Here is a 17,360-nt window from a genome sequence, read left to right as displayed (position 1 = left end):
TGAGTACCTATCCCTTTTAAGCAGGTGAAATTTCAAACAGTACATATGACATATAATGATTTAGATAATAGGCATATGGAACACAAACAGATACATACATCTAAGCAACATTATTTTAACAGTCATTATCTTTTGATTAGATATTCTTCTTTCTAAAAACAAAGGACTTTAAACCCCTGAAAAGTTTAGTTCCTTATCTTCTCTACCTTGGAATTCTAGCATAGTACCATGCATTCTAAGAGCACTCAACTGTTAACCACAACACCATTACCAATATCTCCTCAGTTTCAAAGAAATATACTAAATAAGCCCGCAATATCTCTAATATTCAAACCAATATAAATTCTTCTATAATGTTAGTTACTCTAAATCTAGTCATATTCTATTACCGAATACACTTGAATTATGAAAAGAATTATGTACAATGCTAACAATATTTTTAGATGAAATACATGAAATAATTGCTGACAGCATCTATTCTTGAAGCCTTCTCTACCTCAGAAAAGATTTTAATTACAGTCAAACATAAAATGTTAACAACTTTCCAAATAAGTTCTTTTAAAACCTGAAAAACACTGATTTGTTAAATTTCTTTAAATATAAATACGCCCCAACTCACTTCCATACTTCTTGAAAATATCCTCTGAAAATAAAGTGCAATCCAAATTTCTAATTCCAAAAGTTTTAATGTAATTTTTTAATACTTCATGTGTGTTTTAATGTGATTTGCTTTAATAATATAAAATAGTGAAAATGTCAATAAAATGACTTTAAAATAATTTCAGATGTTATGCTAGTATATTACCTGACTAAAGAGAGAAGACAGAAATATGTTGGAAGTTAGCATTGGCAGATAACTTAAATATGTAATTTTGAGTTTTTAGTTAAATTACACAAATAAGGGCCACATGAAATACTTAATGATCTATGGGGATAAGAGAATAAAGGTTCTCATGACCTACATATCATATTATCTGTGATGTATGATTATGGATCCAAATAACAAACTGTACAATGGGAGGTACCAAGCTTTAAAACATGCACCTAGAGGTCTATATGTTATTTCTTAAATTCAAAAATACAGACATAGAATATCCTGAAAATGGTTTCATCTATTTTTGGAATAATGATAAACATTTTTCTGCACTGGTTATTACAATAATATTCTGAACAAACAATTCCAGCATTGTAAAAACAAAGAATATTAAGTGTAGTAAAACAAAATCAGTAATCATGTGATGTAATAAAGCTGCCTGAAGTCAGTCTTTAGACTTCTTTAACTATTTCCCTTAGTGGTACCCTTTAATGACAACAAGCATTTCTTACAGTGAAAGACTATCCCACCACAAATGCATTCAACATACTGTACCATAATCATACAAACACAAGTCTACATTCATACACTTAGTTTTAATTTCCCTACCATATTAATAATGCCAAGCACTAAAATTGAATGACAGCATATTAGGAGATTTGGACTCACATTGCTATAGGAGTAACTTATTATTTCAAATGTCACATTTTAGATGACATTGCTTTTTAAGAGTTAGAATAAGCAATCTGTAATCTAGTTATTCATGAACAATACTGAGAGACAAATATTTTATAGACATCTAAAACTAAAAATCAAAATTCAGTTTCCAGAATTCTGACGTACACAAGACAAAATAAATGATGGCTGAAATTCCAGAACATTAAGATAGGTAAGATTTGTGCTACCTTAAAAACATATATTTTCTACCTTGTACAGAAATATAAATTTTTATTGGTTCTTAGTTAACATACACACCTCCATATCCAGTAAATTAATGTAGTAGTGGATTCATAATGCTACTGAAGAACCACGTTTTTAGCTCCTGAAACAAGTTCCTATAAATGGTAATGTAAAACTGAAAAAGGGAACATAAGGGTACAAAGATGAAGTACTTTCATCGTGTCACACAGGAAGTAGAACTTTAACATATCCTTCCTTTTTTGCTTTAATATATTACTGAGGCTGGGGACAAGTGGCCATTTGAGAACCAGACCTTCTTCAAAAGTCTTAAACGTGAGTGAGCTGAATGTTTAAGAAAAATGGGAGTTTTAGAAATGACAAACTCTTTCACCCCATAACCCCTAACACCTGTGGCTCTGACAGCTCTTTGCATCTCTACATCCTCTACCTCCATTGGCCAGACCACCCAAGAACTACTTATTTGACTTCTGCTCCCTTCTGCCTGCTCACGCAGCATTCATTATCGTTATCATTCTCTCTCCCTCTTCCACTCTTCCTCCCCCGCCCTTCTGTCTCTCTCTCTCTCACACACACACACACACACACACACCGTCTTCACAATGCACATAGAAACGTCCTGATCTCATTTGTGTAGATCACCAAAAAGGGCTTCGACACCATCCCCGCACCAAATTTCAACACACACGTCCACTCCCTTTCTGAGACAAAACAACCCCTCTTCTCTCCTCCCTGTGCCGACCCCACTGGCTAGAAGACGTGGGAAGCACGGGGAGGCAGGATAAGGGCTCTGAATGCTTCTGTTCCCACCGGCTCACCGTTCCCTCGCCCCCGCCCCAACAGCATTACCGTCGCCTTCCCGCTCTTTACCTGCCAACAGGTTCCTAATTTCCTCAGGGAGGGGGTAGGGAGAGGAGGTGCTGCTGGGGTTGGGCATGTTAGGGAGCGCAGGGCGTGCGGGGAAAGGACCTGCGCTGAAAAGGTGACCGACGGGGTGGGGCTGCGGCTGCGACCTAGACTCAGGCTAGCGGCCCGGATAAGAACAGCGGGGCTACGAGTCGGGACACTTGCCGGGCCAGGGCTCTCAACAAGGAAGTCACTGAATCTCCAGCGGGCTGCCGCTGGACTGTCGGCCCAGCCCCGCCCAGAGGGTCGGGGCGGGGAGATGGGTGGGAAGGGACACGAAGGGCCGGAGGGGTCCAACTGCGCATGTGTATTCCTCGGTTTTCCCGGCCCCAGAAGAAAGAGCCTGTGGGCAAGCCACGCCCACCGCTACGCCAGGAAGCAGGAGGAGGAGCCACTGGTGGGAAGGGGGCGGACTGAGGCTGCGTCACCTGATGCTGCATCACCTGATCCAGCGTGCGAAGCGCCTTACAGCCATTTTTGGTACTGGTGCCATCACAACTGCTGATCGTTTCTCCAAGATTCCAGAAAAAAATGTATCCGTGATACAGAGTGTATGGAAGTTTTCCGATTACGCCTTCTGCGTAACAGTCAGTCCCATTGCAGTTTAACCCACAAGGAATTTTCTCTTGTCCTAAGCTATTATGGCCTTCTTTGTCCGATTGAACGGAGGTAACGAAGTCTCGTCTTCCGCCAGTCGTCCGGGAGAAGCCAGTCTGGAGCCGCTCCGGAGCACGCGTTGTGATTGGCTCTTAGATTACTTTTCTACCGAATTCATATCCTTGGGGTGACAGATTTTCCCCACTACAAGGAAGAATGGAAAGTCCTAAGCACCGTCCTTTGGCAGGAAAAAACAAAACAAAACAGAAAAACAGAAGGCCGAATAGACATTGGCACCACTGTCCATCTACAAGCATCAAAAATAAAATTGCTTGTGGTGGTTAGTAGAATAAAATTATAAAATCTGCTCACTCCAACTTGACCATTTAGTCAACAAATACTTATTGTCTTCTATCTGTAAAGCCTCCTAAAAGTTTTCTCTTTAAAAAAAAAAATGGCTTCTTTAAAACCTTTAACAGGCATACATCTTTGTGCTTCCCAGATATTGCATTTTTTAACAAATTGAAGGTTTGTGGCAACCCTGCATCAAGCAAATCTATGGGCGCCATTTTTCCAAAAGCATGTGCTCACTTCATGTCTCTGTCACATTTTGGTGATTCTCACACTATTTCAAACTTTTTCATTATTATTATATATGTTATGGTGATCTTTGAAGTTACTATTATAATTACTTTGGGACATCACAAACAGCACCTATATAAGGCAGCGACTGTAATCCGTAAATGTGTGTGTTCTGACTGCTCTACCAACCCTGTACGTTTCTCTGTATCTCCCCCTCTCTTGGGCCTCTCCATTCCTTGAGACACAACAATATTGACATTAAGCCAATTAATAACCCTACAATGGCCTCTGAGTGTTCCAGTAAAAGAATCACTTTAAATCAAAAGCTTACTTTAAATCAAAAGCTAGAAATGGTTAAGCTTAGTGAGGAAGGCATATTGAAAGCCGAGAAGATCAAAAGCTAGGGCTCCTGCACCAAACAGCCAGGTAGTGAATGCAAAGGAAAAGTCCTTGAAGGAAAGTAAAAATGCTACTCCAGTGAACACACAAATGATAAGAAAGCGAAGGAGCCTTATTGCTGGTAAAGAACGTTTTCATGTTCTGGATAGAAGATCGAACCAGACATAACATTCCCTTAAGCCAACACCTAATCGAGTGCAAGGCCCTAACTCTCTTCAAGTCTACGAAGGCTGAGAGGTAAGGAAGCTGCAGAAGAAAAGTTGGAAGTTAGCAGAGGTTGGTTCATGATGTTTAAGGAAATAAGCCATCTTCAGAACATAAAAGTGTAAGCTGAAGCAGCAACTGCTGGTGAAGAAGCTGCAGCAAGTTATCAAAAAGATCTAGCTAAGGCCAGGCACAGTGGCTCATGCCTGTAATCCCAGCAGTTTGGGAGGATGAGGCGGGTGGATCACGAGGTCAGAATATTGAGACCATCCTGGCTAACACGGTGAAACCCTGTCTCTACTAAAAAAAAAAATACAAAAAAAAAAAAAAATTAGCTGAGTGTGGCAGCAGCCGCCTGTAGTCCCAGCTACTCAGGAGGCTGAGGCAGGAGAATGGCGTGAACTGGGGAGGCAGAGCTTGCAGTGAGCCAAGATCACGCCACTATACTCCAGCCTGGGTGACAGAGCGAGACTCTATCTCAAAAAAAAAAAAAAATCTAGCTAAGATATCTGATGAAGGTGGCTAAACAAAGAGTTTCAATGTGGATGAAACAACACTTATTGGAAAACAATGCCATCTAGGACTTTGGTAGCTAGAGAGTAGAAGTCAATGCCTGGCTTCAAAGCTTCAAAGGACAGGCTGATTCTCTTCTTAGGAACTATTTCAGCTGCTGACTTTAAGTTGAAGCCAGTGCTCATTTACCATTCTGAAAATTCTAGGGCCCTTGAGGATTATGATAAATCTACTCTGCCTGTGCTCTATAAGTGGAACAACAAAGCCTGAATGACAGCACATCTGTTTACAGAATGATTTACTGAGTATTTTAAGCCCACTATTGAGATCTACTGCTCAGAAAAAAAGATGCCTTTCAAAATATTGCTTATTGACAATGCACCTGGTCACCCCAGAGCTCTGATGGAGATATACAAGAAGATTAATGTTTTCATGCCTGCTAGTACCACATCCATTCTGCTGCCCATGGATAAAAGAGTAGTTTCAACTTTCAAGTCTTATTTAAAAAATACATTTCTGGCTGGCCATGGTGGGTTACACCTGTAATCCCAGCACTTTGGGAGGCTGAGGCAGGAGGATCACTTGAGGCCAAGAGTTCAAGACCAGCCTGGGCAACATAGCGGCACCCCATCTCTACAAAAAAAAAGAGAATAACTAGCCAGGTGTGGTGGTATGTGCCTGTAGTCCTAGCTACTCATGAAGGTGAGATGTAAGGATCCCTTGGGCCCAGAAGTTCAAGATTACAGGGACATATGACTGTGCCGGTGAACTCCAGCTTGGGCCACAAATGAGACCCTATCTTAAAAAAAAAAAAAATATATATATATATATATATATATGGCTATAGCTGCCATAGTCATTTATCTATATATCCGGGCAAAGTAAATTGAAAACCTTCTGAAAAAGGTTCACCATTCTAGATGCAATTAAGAATATTCATGATTCATGGGAAGAGGTCAAAATGTCCAACATTAACAGGAGTTTGGAAGAAGTTGATTCCAACCCTCAGGGATGATTTTGAGGGGTTCAAGACCAGTGAAGGATGTGGTGGAAATAGCAAGAGAACTACAGTTAGAAGTGGAGCCTGCAGATGTGACTGAACCGCACAATCTCATGATAAAACTTGGAGGTATGAGGAGTTGCTTCTTATGAATAAGCAAAGAAAGTAGTTTATTGAGATGAAATCTACTCCAGTGAAAATGCTGTGAATACTGATGAAATAATAAGAAAAGATTTAGAATACTACATCAACTTAGTTGATAAAGCAGTGGTTGGAGAGGATTGACTCCAGTATTGAAAGAACTTCTACTGTGGGTAAAATGCTAGCAAACAACATCACATGCCACACAGAAATCGTTCATGAAAGGAAGAGTCTCTCAAGGCAGCAAATTTCATTTTTGTTTTATTTTAAGAAATTGCCACAGCCATCCCAGCCTTCAGCAATCACCACCCTGATCAGTCAGCAGCCATTCACATTGAGGCAAGACCCTCCACCAGAAAAAAGGTAACATGCTGAAGACTCAGATGATCATTATCATTTTTTAGCAATAAAGTTTTGGGGGGTTTTTTAGAGATGGAGGTCTCTCTATGTTTGCCCAGACTGGCCTGGAACTCCTGGGCTCAAAGGATCCTCCCACATCAGCCTCCTAAGTGGCTTGGGACTACAGGAATGTACCGACATGCCCAGCTGCAATAAAGTATTTTTAAGTAGGTGTGTTAGTTATTCTTCCAGACATAATGCTACTGCATACTTAATAAACTACAGTAAACATAATGCTTATATGCACTGGGATACCACAATATTTGTGTGACTCACTTTACTGCAATAGTTGCTTTATTGGTTTGGTCTAGAACCTAACCTGCAAAATCTGTGAGGTATGCCTGTTTGTGTGTGTGTGTGTATACACTCATGTATTTATTACATATATGTACATATATACATATTTATTACATTCAAGTGCCTCTTAACCATTTAAATCCCTCAAAACCTGGTGCAGAACCATCAAGGAAAATGAAGTCACTGAAATCCCTGAAGAACACAGAATAGAGGCTGAGGAGGAAGGCTTCAGACAGAAACTGCCTAGGCAAAGCATTTAGTGAGTATACACTGTGTATTTCTCTTAGTGGAAATATCATTGACAACATGAGTCATTGAGATACCCCCTGCCACACCCTCCATCTCTGCTTGGCAAGGCACATTTTCAAAACCATGCAAATGTCAGCTTCTATATTAAGCCTTCACTTAGATTTCCCTTGGTAGAGATAGTGGCTCTTTCCTAGAAGTTACTATTATATCTTACATTGTGCCTGGGCTCCAGTCACAATGTAAATTGTTTATTCCTTTACCCTCCAACCTTCACTAGATCAAACTATAGTTTTCATTAGAATCACAGAGAGAACCTATTACATTGTCAATTCTCAAATCCCATCCCCAGAGATTCTGAGTCAGTCTTTTTAGGGTAGGGCCTGAGACTCTGCATGTTAAACACTCCTCAGCCGTAGCTCATGCCTGTAATCCTAGCACTTTGGGAGACCAACACGGATGGATTGCCTGAGCTCAGAAGCTCAAGACCAGCCTGAGCAACACAGTGAAACCCCATCTCTACTAAAATACAAAAACTTAGCCAGGTGTGGTAGCGTGCGCCTGTAGTCCCAGCTATTCGGGAGGCTGAGGCAAGAGAATTGCTAGAACCTGGGAGGTGGAGATTGCGGTGAGCCGAAACCGCGCCACTGCACTCCAGCCTGGGCAACAGAGCAAGACCCTGTCACTAAAAAAAAAAAAAATCCTCATAGGTGAATGCAAGACATCATGAAATTTCATTTTAAGAATCACTTTGCTACTTCCCAGCTCCTACAGGGCACAAAATTTGTTGTAACTTATCTTTCATCCTTAGCTGGAATCCTAAACCTAACACAGAATAACAACTTTATTTATAGTTCATCAAAAACACTTCAGACAGTCTAATAAAAAATTAGAAAGTCAAATACAGTATGACATTTTTGTGTAATTCTCTGAGATAAAAGTAAACCAGTTATAAAAGGAAAAAATAGAGCATTTTCGAGTCTGTGTCTTGCCTCTCAAAATAAACAAAAAAAGACAACTTTACGGCTGAAGTAAAACATGCAAAAATAACAACAAAAAAAGACACCACCGCAGACAAACCCATTCCCCAAAATGGAATCTGAAATTCTTATCCAGATTTTAAAATGTCATTAATTTTAGAAAAAGCACTGAAAATTTGAATTGGTTTTGGTGGAGGTAAAAGTAAATAAATAGTCATTTTACAATATACGTCTTCCAACTTCAAAGAATTGAGAACTATTTTTCTTAAGCTACAAAATTATCTTCCTTCCTAAAGAAGAAAACAACTATTTAATGGACCTTTTATATTAGGGAGGATTCTTCCTCCCTCTACAGTTATCACATATAATTCTTTGTCTTGTCACATTTTTTATTAAACCAGGCCTCCAAATGTCCCAATCCTTTGTTTCCTTCTGATAGAACTGAACCTGTTTTTAAATTCCTGTGTCTCATTTATTTACTTATACTCCACTCATTCCACTAAGGAATTGAGGTGATTTGCTCTTGTATCAAATAGACAGCTTTCTGGAGTGGATCAAATGGACAGTGTCTACACTGCTCATTATGACAAGTCATTCTTGTTAGTGAGAGACAGGAAACTATTAAGATTACCTTAAAATATATAGCATCTCATAGTCCAAATAAAAAAAGGCAATAACAGAAAATGGACTTTTTGTGTGAAACACATTTCCCCTATTTAGGAAGCCATTCTCAGACACAGGTCCATGATAGATTCACTTGGGCAGTGCTTTGTATAGTCTATCATTTTTACTGCTTATTGTCAAAGTTATTGAAATTGATTATAAGATGGAAAGTGTAAGAAAGAGAAGTTAGGAGAAATGCATTCTTTTTCTCTTGTTTCCATAACAAAAACCAAGAAGTAAATCAAATCATACTTTACATTCTTTAAACTAGTCATATTAGGTTAAAAAAAAGAATAATAAATGTAACTTTAAATCTCAACCTAAGAGAGGTAATGGCCTCCCTACCATTCTACAAAGGACAGACTAGACTCTGGTAAAATCTTATGATTTGTCTTCCCAAAAGTAGATCCTCCAGTTCAAAGATATATGTATATATCCCTATAACTGAAGCTAACTGCCTTTCTTATGTTCTTCAAAATTAGCTTGGGGCACTCCAGCCTAAGTAATACTGAATGAGTATTTTCCCACAGGCCTAGGTTTAAGAGAAGCTAAATGAGCACCGAAGAAAAATAGAAAGTAGGCCAAAACACAATTTACTTTTCTCAGCCTCTCTTATCTTCATTTTTATTTGGCTTTCATAGGCATGTGGAAGAAAGATTATATTTATAGTTAGGCATTATATTAGCTAGATATTGCTGCATAACAAAATTAAGTAGCTTAAAACAAACTATCTCACAGTTTCTGGTGGTTAGGAATACATGAGCAGCTTAGCTAGATGACTCTGGCTCAGTCTCTCATAAGAACTGCAGTCACCTGAAGACTTGACCATGGCTAGAGAATCTGATTTGATGATGGCTCATCTACAGGCCTGCTGACTAAAGTCCTCCATTCCTCTTTGTCTGTTAGAAAAAAGCCTCACTTGTTCACAACATGGACTTCTCCATAAGGCTGCATGAGTATCCTCATGATATGACAACTGGCTTCCCAAAGCAATTAATCCACAAGACAGAGCAACCAAGACAGAAGCTGCAATATCTTTATGACTTAATTTCAAAAGTGACATGACTTTACTGCTGCCATATTTAATTGGTAACACAGACCAAGCCTGCTGGAAAGGGGGAAGGGACTACAGAAGGCTGTGAATACTGGAGGTAGAGATCATTGGGGGCCACATTGGAAGCTGGCTATCATAGTCATCCCTCTGATGCCCAATGGTTCACATCCCTCCCACATGCAAAAATACACTGATCCCCTCCCAAAGCCACTTGCAAAGTATCATCCCATTGTCGCATAGGCTCAAAGTCCAGAATCTCATCATTTAAATGAAGCTCAGGTGTGGATGGTGCTCCTCTGGTTTAATTCCTTAAATACGGCTCTTTGAGGCCGGCACAGTGGCTCACACCTGTAATCTCAGCACTTTGGGAAGCCGAGGCAGGTGGATTACCTGAGGTCAGGAGTTCGAGACTAGCCTGACCAACATGGAGAAACCTCGTCTCTACTAAAAATACAAAAAATTAGCCGGGTGTGCTGGCATGCACCTGTAATCCCAGCTAATCAGGAGGCTGAGGCAGGAGAATCGCCTGAACCTGGGAGCCGGAGGTCGTGGTGAGCCTAGATCGTGCCATTGCACTCTAACCTGGGTAACAAGAGCAAAACTCCGTCTCAAAAAAAAAAAAAAAATATATATATATATATATATATATATATATGCGTGTGTATATATATATATATATATAGACAGCTCGTTGAGTACAGATATCTCAAACTAAAGATCTATGTAGTACGAAGACAAGTTATCTTGTCCCCACATATTCAACATACGATAGGAGACACTCATAGGATAACCACTACAGACATTCCTGTTCAAAGGGGTGGGGAGAATAGGAAGTATACAAAGATCACTGGTCCAGAGCAATTCTGAAGCCCAACCAGGAAAATGTGGCAAGTTATTTGATTAGGACACAGTTCTCTTCCCACCTGGAAATAACTTATCCTCGGCTCTTTTTTCTTCCCTCTGAGCCACCCATCTTTTTCCATGAACGGTTGTGTAATTTTCTCAACCTGCTTCCTGACAATACAATTGAGGTTGGGGGTGGAGTGGTCAAAAGATCTGTTTTCATTTTGTATTGTCACTGTCCCAATTCTCTATCAGTCAGAGTTCAAGAAGAAAATCAAAACTACTAGAATGAAGCTAGAGATGGAAAGGGATATAATATATGGCAATTTGTTACAAAGATTAAACCCTATCCAATTGTGAAAGCTGGTTAAACTGTCTCTTTATATAAGGCAGTTATCTTTACATCTGACTCTCGAGCTCAAAGTCCACAGAGCAGGGAATCAGAAAGGGAAGATGGAGGAACTTCATGACAAGCTGGTAACCAGAAGTATAAGCCATAGTTTATGAGCACAACCTGAAACCCAAGTTATCTCTCACTTGATGGTATGGATGTCCTTCAGAAGCCAGAGTCCCTCATTAAGGAGCTAAATGCACACACTTGACCAAGAGTCAGAGAAGTAGAAGGCGGATCCAATAGAAAATGAAGCAGTTGCAGGTTCAGCTGCTGACTTACACCAATGAAGTGAGCCAACCAGTAAGCAGCAATACATGTGAACTACAAAATGACTGCTGCTTCATTTCTGCTCTCCATATCTTACAAAAGAATACATTTTGTGGCCTAGCCTAACCAGAAACATGCAGAAAAGGGGATTCTAGTAAATTTAGGTCGACAGCCACCAACCATACACTTGTACTATCATAAGTAAAATGTGGACTAAATAAATGAAGCAACTGGGCTGGGCACAGTGGCTCAAGCCTGTAATCCCAGCACTTTGGGAAGCTAAGGTGGGTGGATCACCTGAGGCCGAGTTTGAGACCAGCCTGACCAATATGTTGAAACCCCATTTCTATTAAAAATACAAAAATTAGCCAGGCATGGTGGCATGCACCTGTAGTCCCAGCTACTTGGAAGGCTGAGACAGGAGAATTGCTTGAACCTGGGAGGCGGAGGTTGCAGTGAGCTGAGATCATGCCACTGCACTCCAGCCTGGGTGACAGAGTAAAACTCCATCTCAAAAATAAATCAATAAACTAATAAAATAGATTAAGCAATTGAAATTGCATTTATTTTGCAGCCTAATCCATCTAAACAAAATGCAAAACCTACTGGCTCTCAAGTTATCTTGTAAGGGCTCTTTTAAGAATTTTTAGAAATAAAGATTTGTTTTCATTTTCTAAGTTATTATCCTTGGTTTCATTAGAAACTTCCATGGTTAGTTGGTATGAGTTTATCATTGTGTGGCATTCAACAAGAAAAAATATTCTCACTGGAATTCATATGAAGTCATTTACTCTGAAAAGATGTGACATAGAACCCAACCAGAACGAAAGGTACTGATAGACACAGTTCACAATTTGAGTTTTTAGTTCATAATTGTTATTAATCTTATTAGTATAATTTACTAAGTTAGCAAGATTTGCTTCCCATCTCATTCACATACACACAAACATACACAGTCATGCATCACTTAACAACAGGGACACATTCTGAGAAATGCATCATTAGGTGATTTTGTCATTGTGTATGTCTGTGTCATCATAGAGTGTATTTACACAAATCTAGATCTATAGCCTACTACGCATCTAGCTAGACGGTATAGCTTATTGCTCCTAGGCTATAAAGCTACACAGCATGTTAATGTACTGAATACTATGGGCATTGTAACACAATGGTATTTGTGTATCTAAACATAGAAAAGGTACAGTCAAAATACAGTATTATAATCTTATGGGACCATTGTCATATACATGGTCCATCATTGACCAGCGTCGTTATGTGGCACATGACTATACTCAGGCACTTTGCTGCCCTGGTCAATCATTTTAAGAATAAGCAATTTAATATGAACTAGAGTTGAGTAAATAACATAATGCTGTATGTCTTTAGGATTCTACAAATTAGGAATAAGGTGAGAGAACTATCCATCCCATTCCAGACTTGTCAGAGGCCACCTGGTTCCCTGCCCAGATAGCAGCCCTCTTCTCCCTTTAACTGAATTGATTTCCTTTATCTAAGATTCTCAGTGCTCGGGGACCTAACCATCAGAAGGGTCAGCTTTCATGATAATCTGGCTCTGATCTTATATCCTAGCTCTAGTAACTGAGTTTCTCCTGCCTGGTTCGGAGACCAAGTCCTTACTGTACTTATTTTTAATAAAGAGACATATTTGTCTTGATTACATCTAGGCCTCTTGGACTCTGGCTCTGCCTTACTCTTAGTCTTAATTTATAGGCTGCTGTTATATTCTACCTGGATCTCCAGAGAAGAGATGGGCCAAATCCCATTCTTGCCTTCTATTACTTATCAGGCGTAGTCCCCAAGGTGTATGTGCACTAGAAACATGCCAAGAAAATTCTCATTCTTCATTGCTACCTAAAATTTAATGCAGAATCCCTTCTCTTCATGTGAATTGTTTTACTACTCCTCGATGGTTTGATGAAGTTACCTTGAACTGTGAGCAGGTACATTAAAAGATAAAAACTTTTGATTCTCTCCCTTTAATTCTTATCACCAAAATCTCTACTTCCTGCCTCAGAGGCCCAATTGAGTGATCCTAAATATATCATTTTTATTCTTGGTTCATAACAGAGTCAGGGAAAGTTGTCCTTGAGCTTTCCTAAGGGGGAAAATGCAGGGTCACTGATACAACTTAATTTTCCCCAATCCACCCTATTGCTAAAGATGACCCTTCCTGCACTCCTTGAAATTTTACCAATTAGAGAGAGAGTGGATGGGTAACTATCTTCCTTTGTACTTTGATCCAGGTTGGTTTGAGAAATCATGTTTAATGATTTAATACCTGGAATTAACGGTTTAATACCTGAATTAAGCATGTTATGGCTTTGGATGAAAGATAATTGAGACAGTATTTTGGAATTTAAAACATTGTAAGGGAAAGCAGGCTGCATCAGCCTTCCAAATAATGGTTTCAGGACTAGCAGTGTAAAGCAAGCAAGATGTTCATGGTCATATGTTATGCTGTGCCCTGCTCTCTCTTTAGGATAGCACTGATCCCCACAAAATCCTTATCAACATTTAACGAAAAGACAGTCTCCTAGAAGATTGAAACTGAAGAACATAGCTGCCTTGTTAATTAAACTTTGGCAGATTCGCACTTGGCCTCTGAATCGTAATTTATTCTATATGAACTATTTACTGAATTGTTGTACCATTGCCCATATGAATTATTTTGTTACAGGAATTTTATTTTTGTTATTGTAGCTATTTAAACAACATTAATTTAGATGAAACATGATTTTCTAAATATACTCCTAGAAATCATTTTATAGCTAAACAATAAAAAATACCCCCACTTGCAGTGAGCCAAGCTTGTGTCACTGCACTCCAGCCTGGGCAACAGAGCAGGAATCCGTCTTGGAAAAAAAAAAATACCTCCACTAGGTTGGCAAAGATTCTAGAACATTAAATAATTAAAAACAGGTCTGGATTTATTTCTATATATAAAGACAAAATAGTAAATTGTAACCAGAGTCCTTCCTATTATTATAGTACATCTATTCTCACTAGGCAATTTTAAAATACCAAGCTGTCTTCAGCAACAGTAATTCAGTGGGTTTGTGCTTAATATATTCAGGAAGGGCTTTGATGGATTTGATAACCATAAGCAGCTGTTAACATTAAATTGCCATTTAATTTTTTTCAGTGACTTTCAAAGTTGTCAATATTAAACAGTAGCGTCTTACAAATGACTAAGACCAATACGAGTACGATTAAATAAGATTTAGGCTGGTCACAGTGGCTCATGCCTGTAATCCCAGCACTTCAGGAGGCTGAGGCAGGCAGATCACTTGAGGTCAGGAGTTCGAGACCAGCCTAGCCAACACGGCAAAACCCTGTCTCTACCAAAAATACAAACATTTGCTGGGCATGGTGGCACATGCCTGTAATTCCAGCTACTCGGGAGGCTGAGACATGAGAATTGCTTGAACCTGGGAGGTGGAGGTTGCAATGAACCAAGATTGCGCCACTGCACACCAGCCTGGGCAACAGAGCAAGACTCTGTCTCAAAAAAAAAAAAAAAAAGATTTAAAAGGCGCTCAAAATTCTCTCTTTTTCTATAGTGTCCCACTACTAGGCAAAAGAAAAACACACACATGCATACACACATTTTTACAGGACTTTAAGTACTGTCATGTATATCTGCTCACAATTTGCATGGCATATTACAATACTTAGAAATTATTCCATCCCTACGCCCATTTCAACCCCATTTAATTTTTATACTTTTTCCCTGTATTCATCCATCAAATCCATGTTTAATTTAATTTCATAATACTAAACAATTTTTTACCCTTATCCCTAATAGCATAATTTTAAGATACTTTTATTTAAATAATTCAGATATCAACTCTTCCCCTTTCAGTTCTTCTTTGTTTAATGACTAGTGTAGTGTGGTTTTATGTACTGAAATTTGGTAAACAAAGAAAATCAGCACTGTTGACATCTACCCAGTCTTTGCAATTTGTGGGCTGCCACAGACATGTCTATGGGACAAGAGAAGACATCAAGAATTATATAATTTACTGTTGATGTGCTTTGCTGTCCTTCAGTCCATTTGTTCAACATTCTAAAGACACATTGCAGTGTAATGAGAAACTAGCTTCCTCCTTGTTTTAGTTCTTTGCTTTGACCCTAAAACCATGTTATCACTTCAAATATGATGCCTCCCCCAGGAACCCATATATATGAGAAAAAAATCACTGACAATTCCAATTCCTCTCCAGCCAGCTTGCTTTATATTTCTATAAGCATTTGCTTTTACTTTTTAAATAGCTACCTTATTTTTTTCAGAGGTAAAAAATTATTTTTATATTTTATGCAATGCTATGAAAACATATAATTTTTAAAGTCTAGAAAAATTACCTAACTTGCTAGGGCACAAAGGACTTCCTGAAGTGTCCCCAAATTATCTGCTTTCTTTTTATTGTAATTGACTGCTACACATTAGAAGAGGATTTTCTTTCTTTTCTTTCTTCTTTTCCATTTCTCTTTCTTTCTTTCTTTCTTTCTTTCTTTCTTTCTTTCTTTCTTTCTTTCTTTCTTTTTCTTTCTTTCTTTTTCTTTCTTTCTTTTTCTTTCTTTCTTTTCTTTTCTTTCTCTCTCTCTCTCTCTCTCTCTTTTGGATCTGGCTCTGTTGCTCAGGCTGGAATACAGTCGTAAAATCATGGTTCACTGCAGCCTTGGCCTCCAGACTCAAGGGAGCCTCCAACCTCAGCCTCCTGAGTAGCTGGGACTACAGGCATGCATCACCATGCCGGGCTTTTTTTTTTTTTTTTTTTTTAATAGAGACAGGTTTTCACCATGTTGCCCAGGCCAGTCTCGAACTCCTAAGCTCAAGCAATCCACCTGCCCTTAGCCTCCCAAAGTGTTAGGATTACTGGTGTGAACCACCAGTAATCACTTGAGTCCAGGAGTTCAAGACCAGCCTGGGCAACACAATGAGACCTCTACAAAAAATTTAAAAATTAGTCGAGCATGGTGGCACATGCTTGTTATCCCTGCTACTCAGGAGGCTCAGGTGTGAGGACTGCTTGAGCCCAGGAGGTTGAGCCTGAAGTGAGCTGTGATTGTGCCACTGCACTTCAGCCTGGGAGACACAGTGAGACTGTTGCCAAAAAAAAAAAAAAGAGAGAGAGAGAAGATGGACCTGAATTAATAGAAGGCATTTCCCATTTTCATTTTCATATATCATTTCTTAACTTAAAAATGAAAAGCTAATATTAAAAAACAATAAATTTGACATATGAATTACTGATAAGTCTTCAAATTTCATGCATTCAAATATATTCACATTCTTGATTTGTAATAATTAGAATCAGTAGCAGTGTTACCCAAAGTGTAGTCTACTGACAGGTGCCAATCCACAAACTATTTGTTACCAGTACATGAAAAGATGAGTGTAGAAAGCCAGGATATTCAGAAATGTTTTATAACAATTTGACACAGTTTCAGCATTTCTTATTGTATTTTATAAATGTATCAGTCAGCATAGATTAGAAACTTAACAAAAAATAAATGGTCCTTCATCAAAGACAGCTTGAGAAGCACTGGTATAAATTACTAAAATCAACAGATACTAACAAAACTTAGTTAAGCTAATAGTTTTAAACTCTTTTCCTACTAAATTATGTTTTTAAAGTCAGAAACACAATGCCTGTTATGACTATAAAATCAAATTGAATATAATAGAAAGAATTGTCACTTTTTTTTACAACGCAATAATTAGTAATATAATTCCTAGATACGAAAACAAAGTTTGCATCTTCTTCTCATATGTATCCCTAACACCAAGCACATTCATAAATTAAGTTCTCAGTAAAAATGTATTCAATTAATGTCACAGTAATGTAGATTGGTCATGGTGAGTAAGTAAATCAAATCTTCGTCATTCAATTCAATCATAGAATGACTTCAAGTTCCATCTCTTCCTTGTGCCCTTTCCTCCCTTTTTTGGGAATGTCTATGAGTGCTACATAAACGAAGCATGAAAGTTAAGCTGCCAACTTTCTGCCTAGAACTTTGCATCTACCTGGCATATGGTAGTTGTTAAGTAAGTGTTAAATGTATGATGAAGAAATGTTATCTAGCAGTACAAAAACTATAAGTGTAAGATCAGATTATGA

General features: G+C 38.7%; 1 protein-coding gene across 4 annotated transcripts in view; it reads right to left on the bottom strand.

The window, feature by feature from the left end:
• SKAP2 (src kinase associated phosphoprotein 2) overlaps nt 1-3,023 on the bottom strand; it is a 217,801-nt gene extending 214,778 nt beyond the window's left edge. For 2 of the 4 annotated variants that reach the window (XM_055293597.2, XM_063608988.1), the window contains exon 1: nt 2,603-3,023. In XM_055293597.2, the coding sequence (XP_055149572.1) occupies nt 2,603-2,669 (67 nt within the window). In that variant the 5' untranslated portion in view covers nt 2,670-3,023. Of the gene's footprint in view, nt 1-1,789; nt 1,890-2,602 lie in introns of those variants that run through there. The other 2 variants (XM_063608989.1, XM_063608990.1) reach the window with 2 other exon arrangements.
• Between the last annotated feature and the right edge of the window lie 14,337 nt (nt 3,024-17,360).

The sequence above is a fragment of the Symphalangus syndactylus genome, chromosome 9 (genome assembly GCF_028878055.3).
Source record: "Symphalangus syndactylus isolate Jambi chromosome 9, NHGRI_mSymSyn1-v2.1_pri, whole genome shotgun sequence".
NCBI classification, from domain to species: Eukaryota; Metazoa; Chordata; class Mammalia; order Primates; family Hylobatidae; genus Symphalangus; species Symphalangus syndactylus.
Note: the sequence above shows the minus strand (reverse complement) of the source record. Positions and strands in the feature narration are given on the sequence as shown.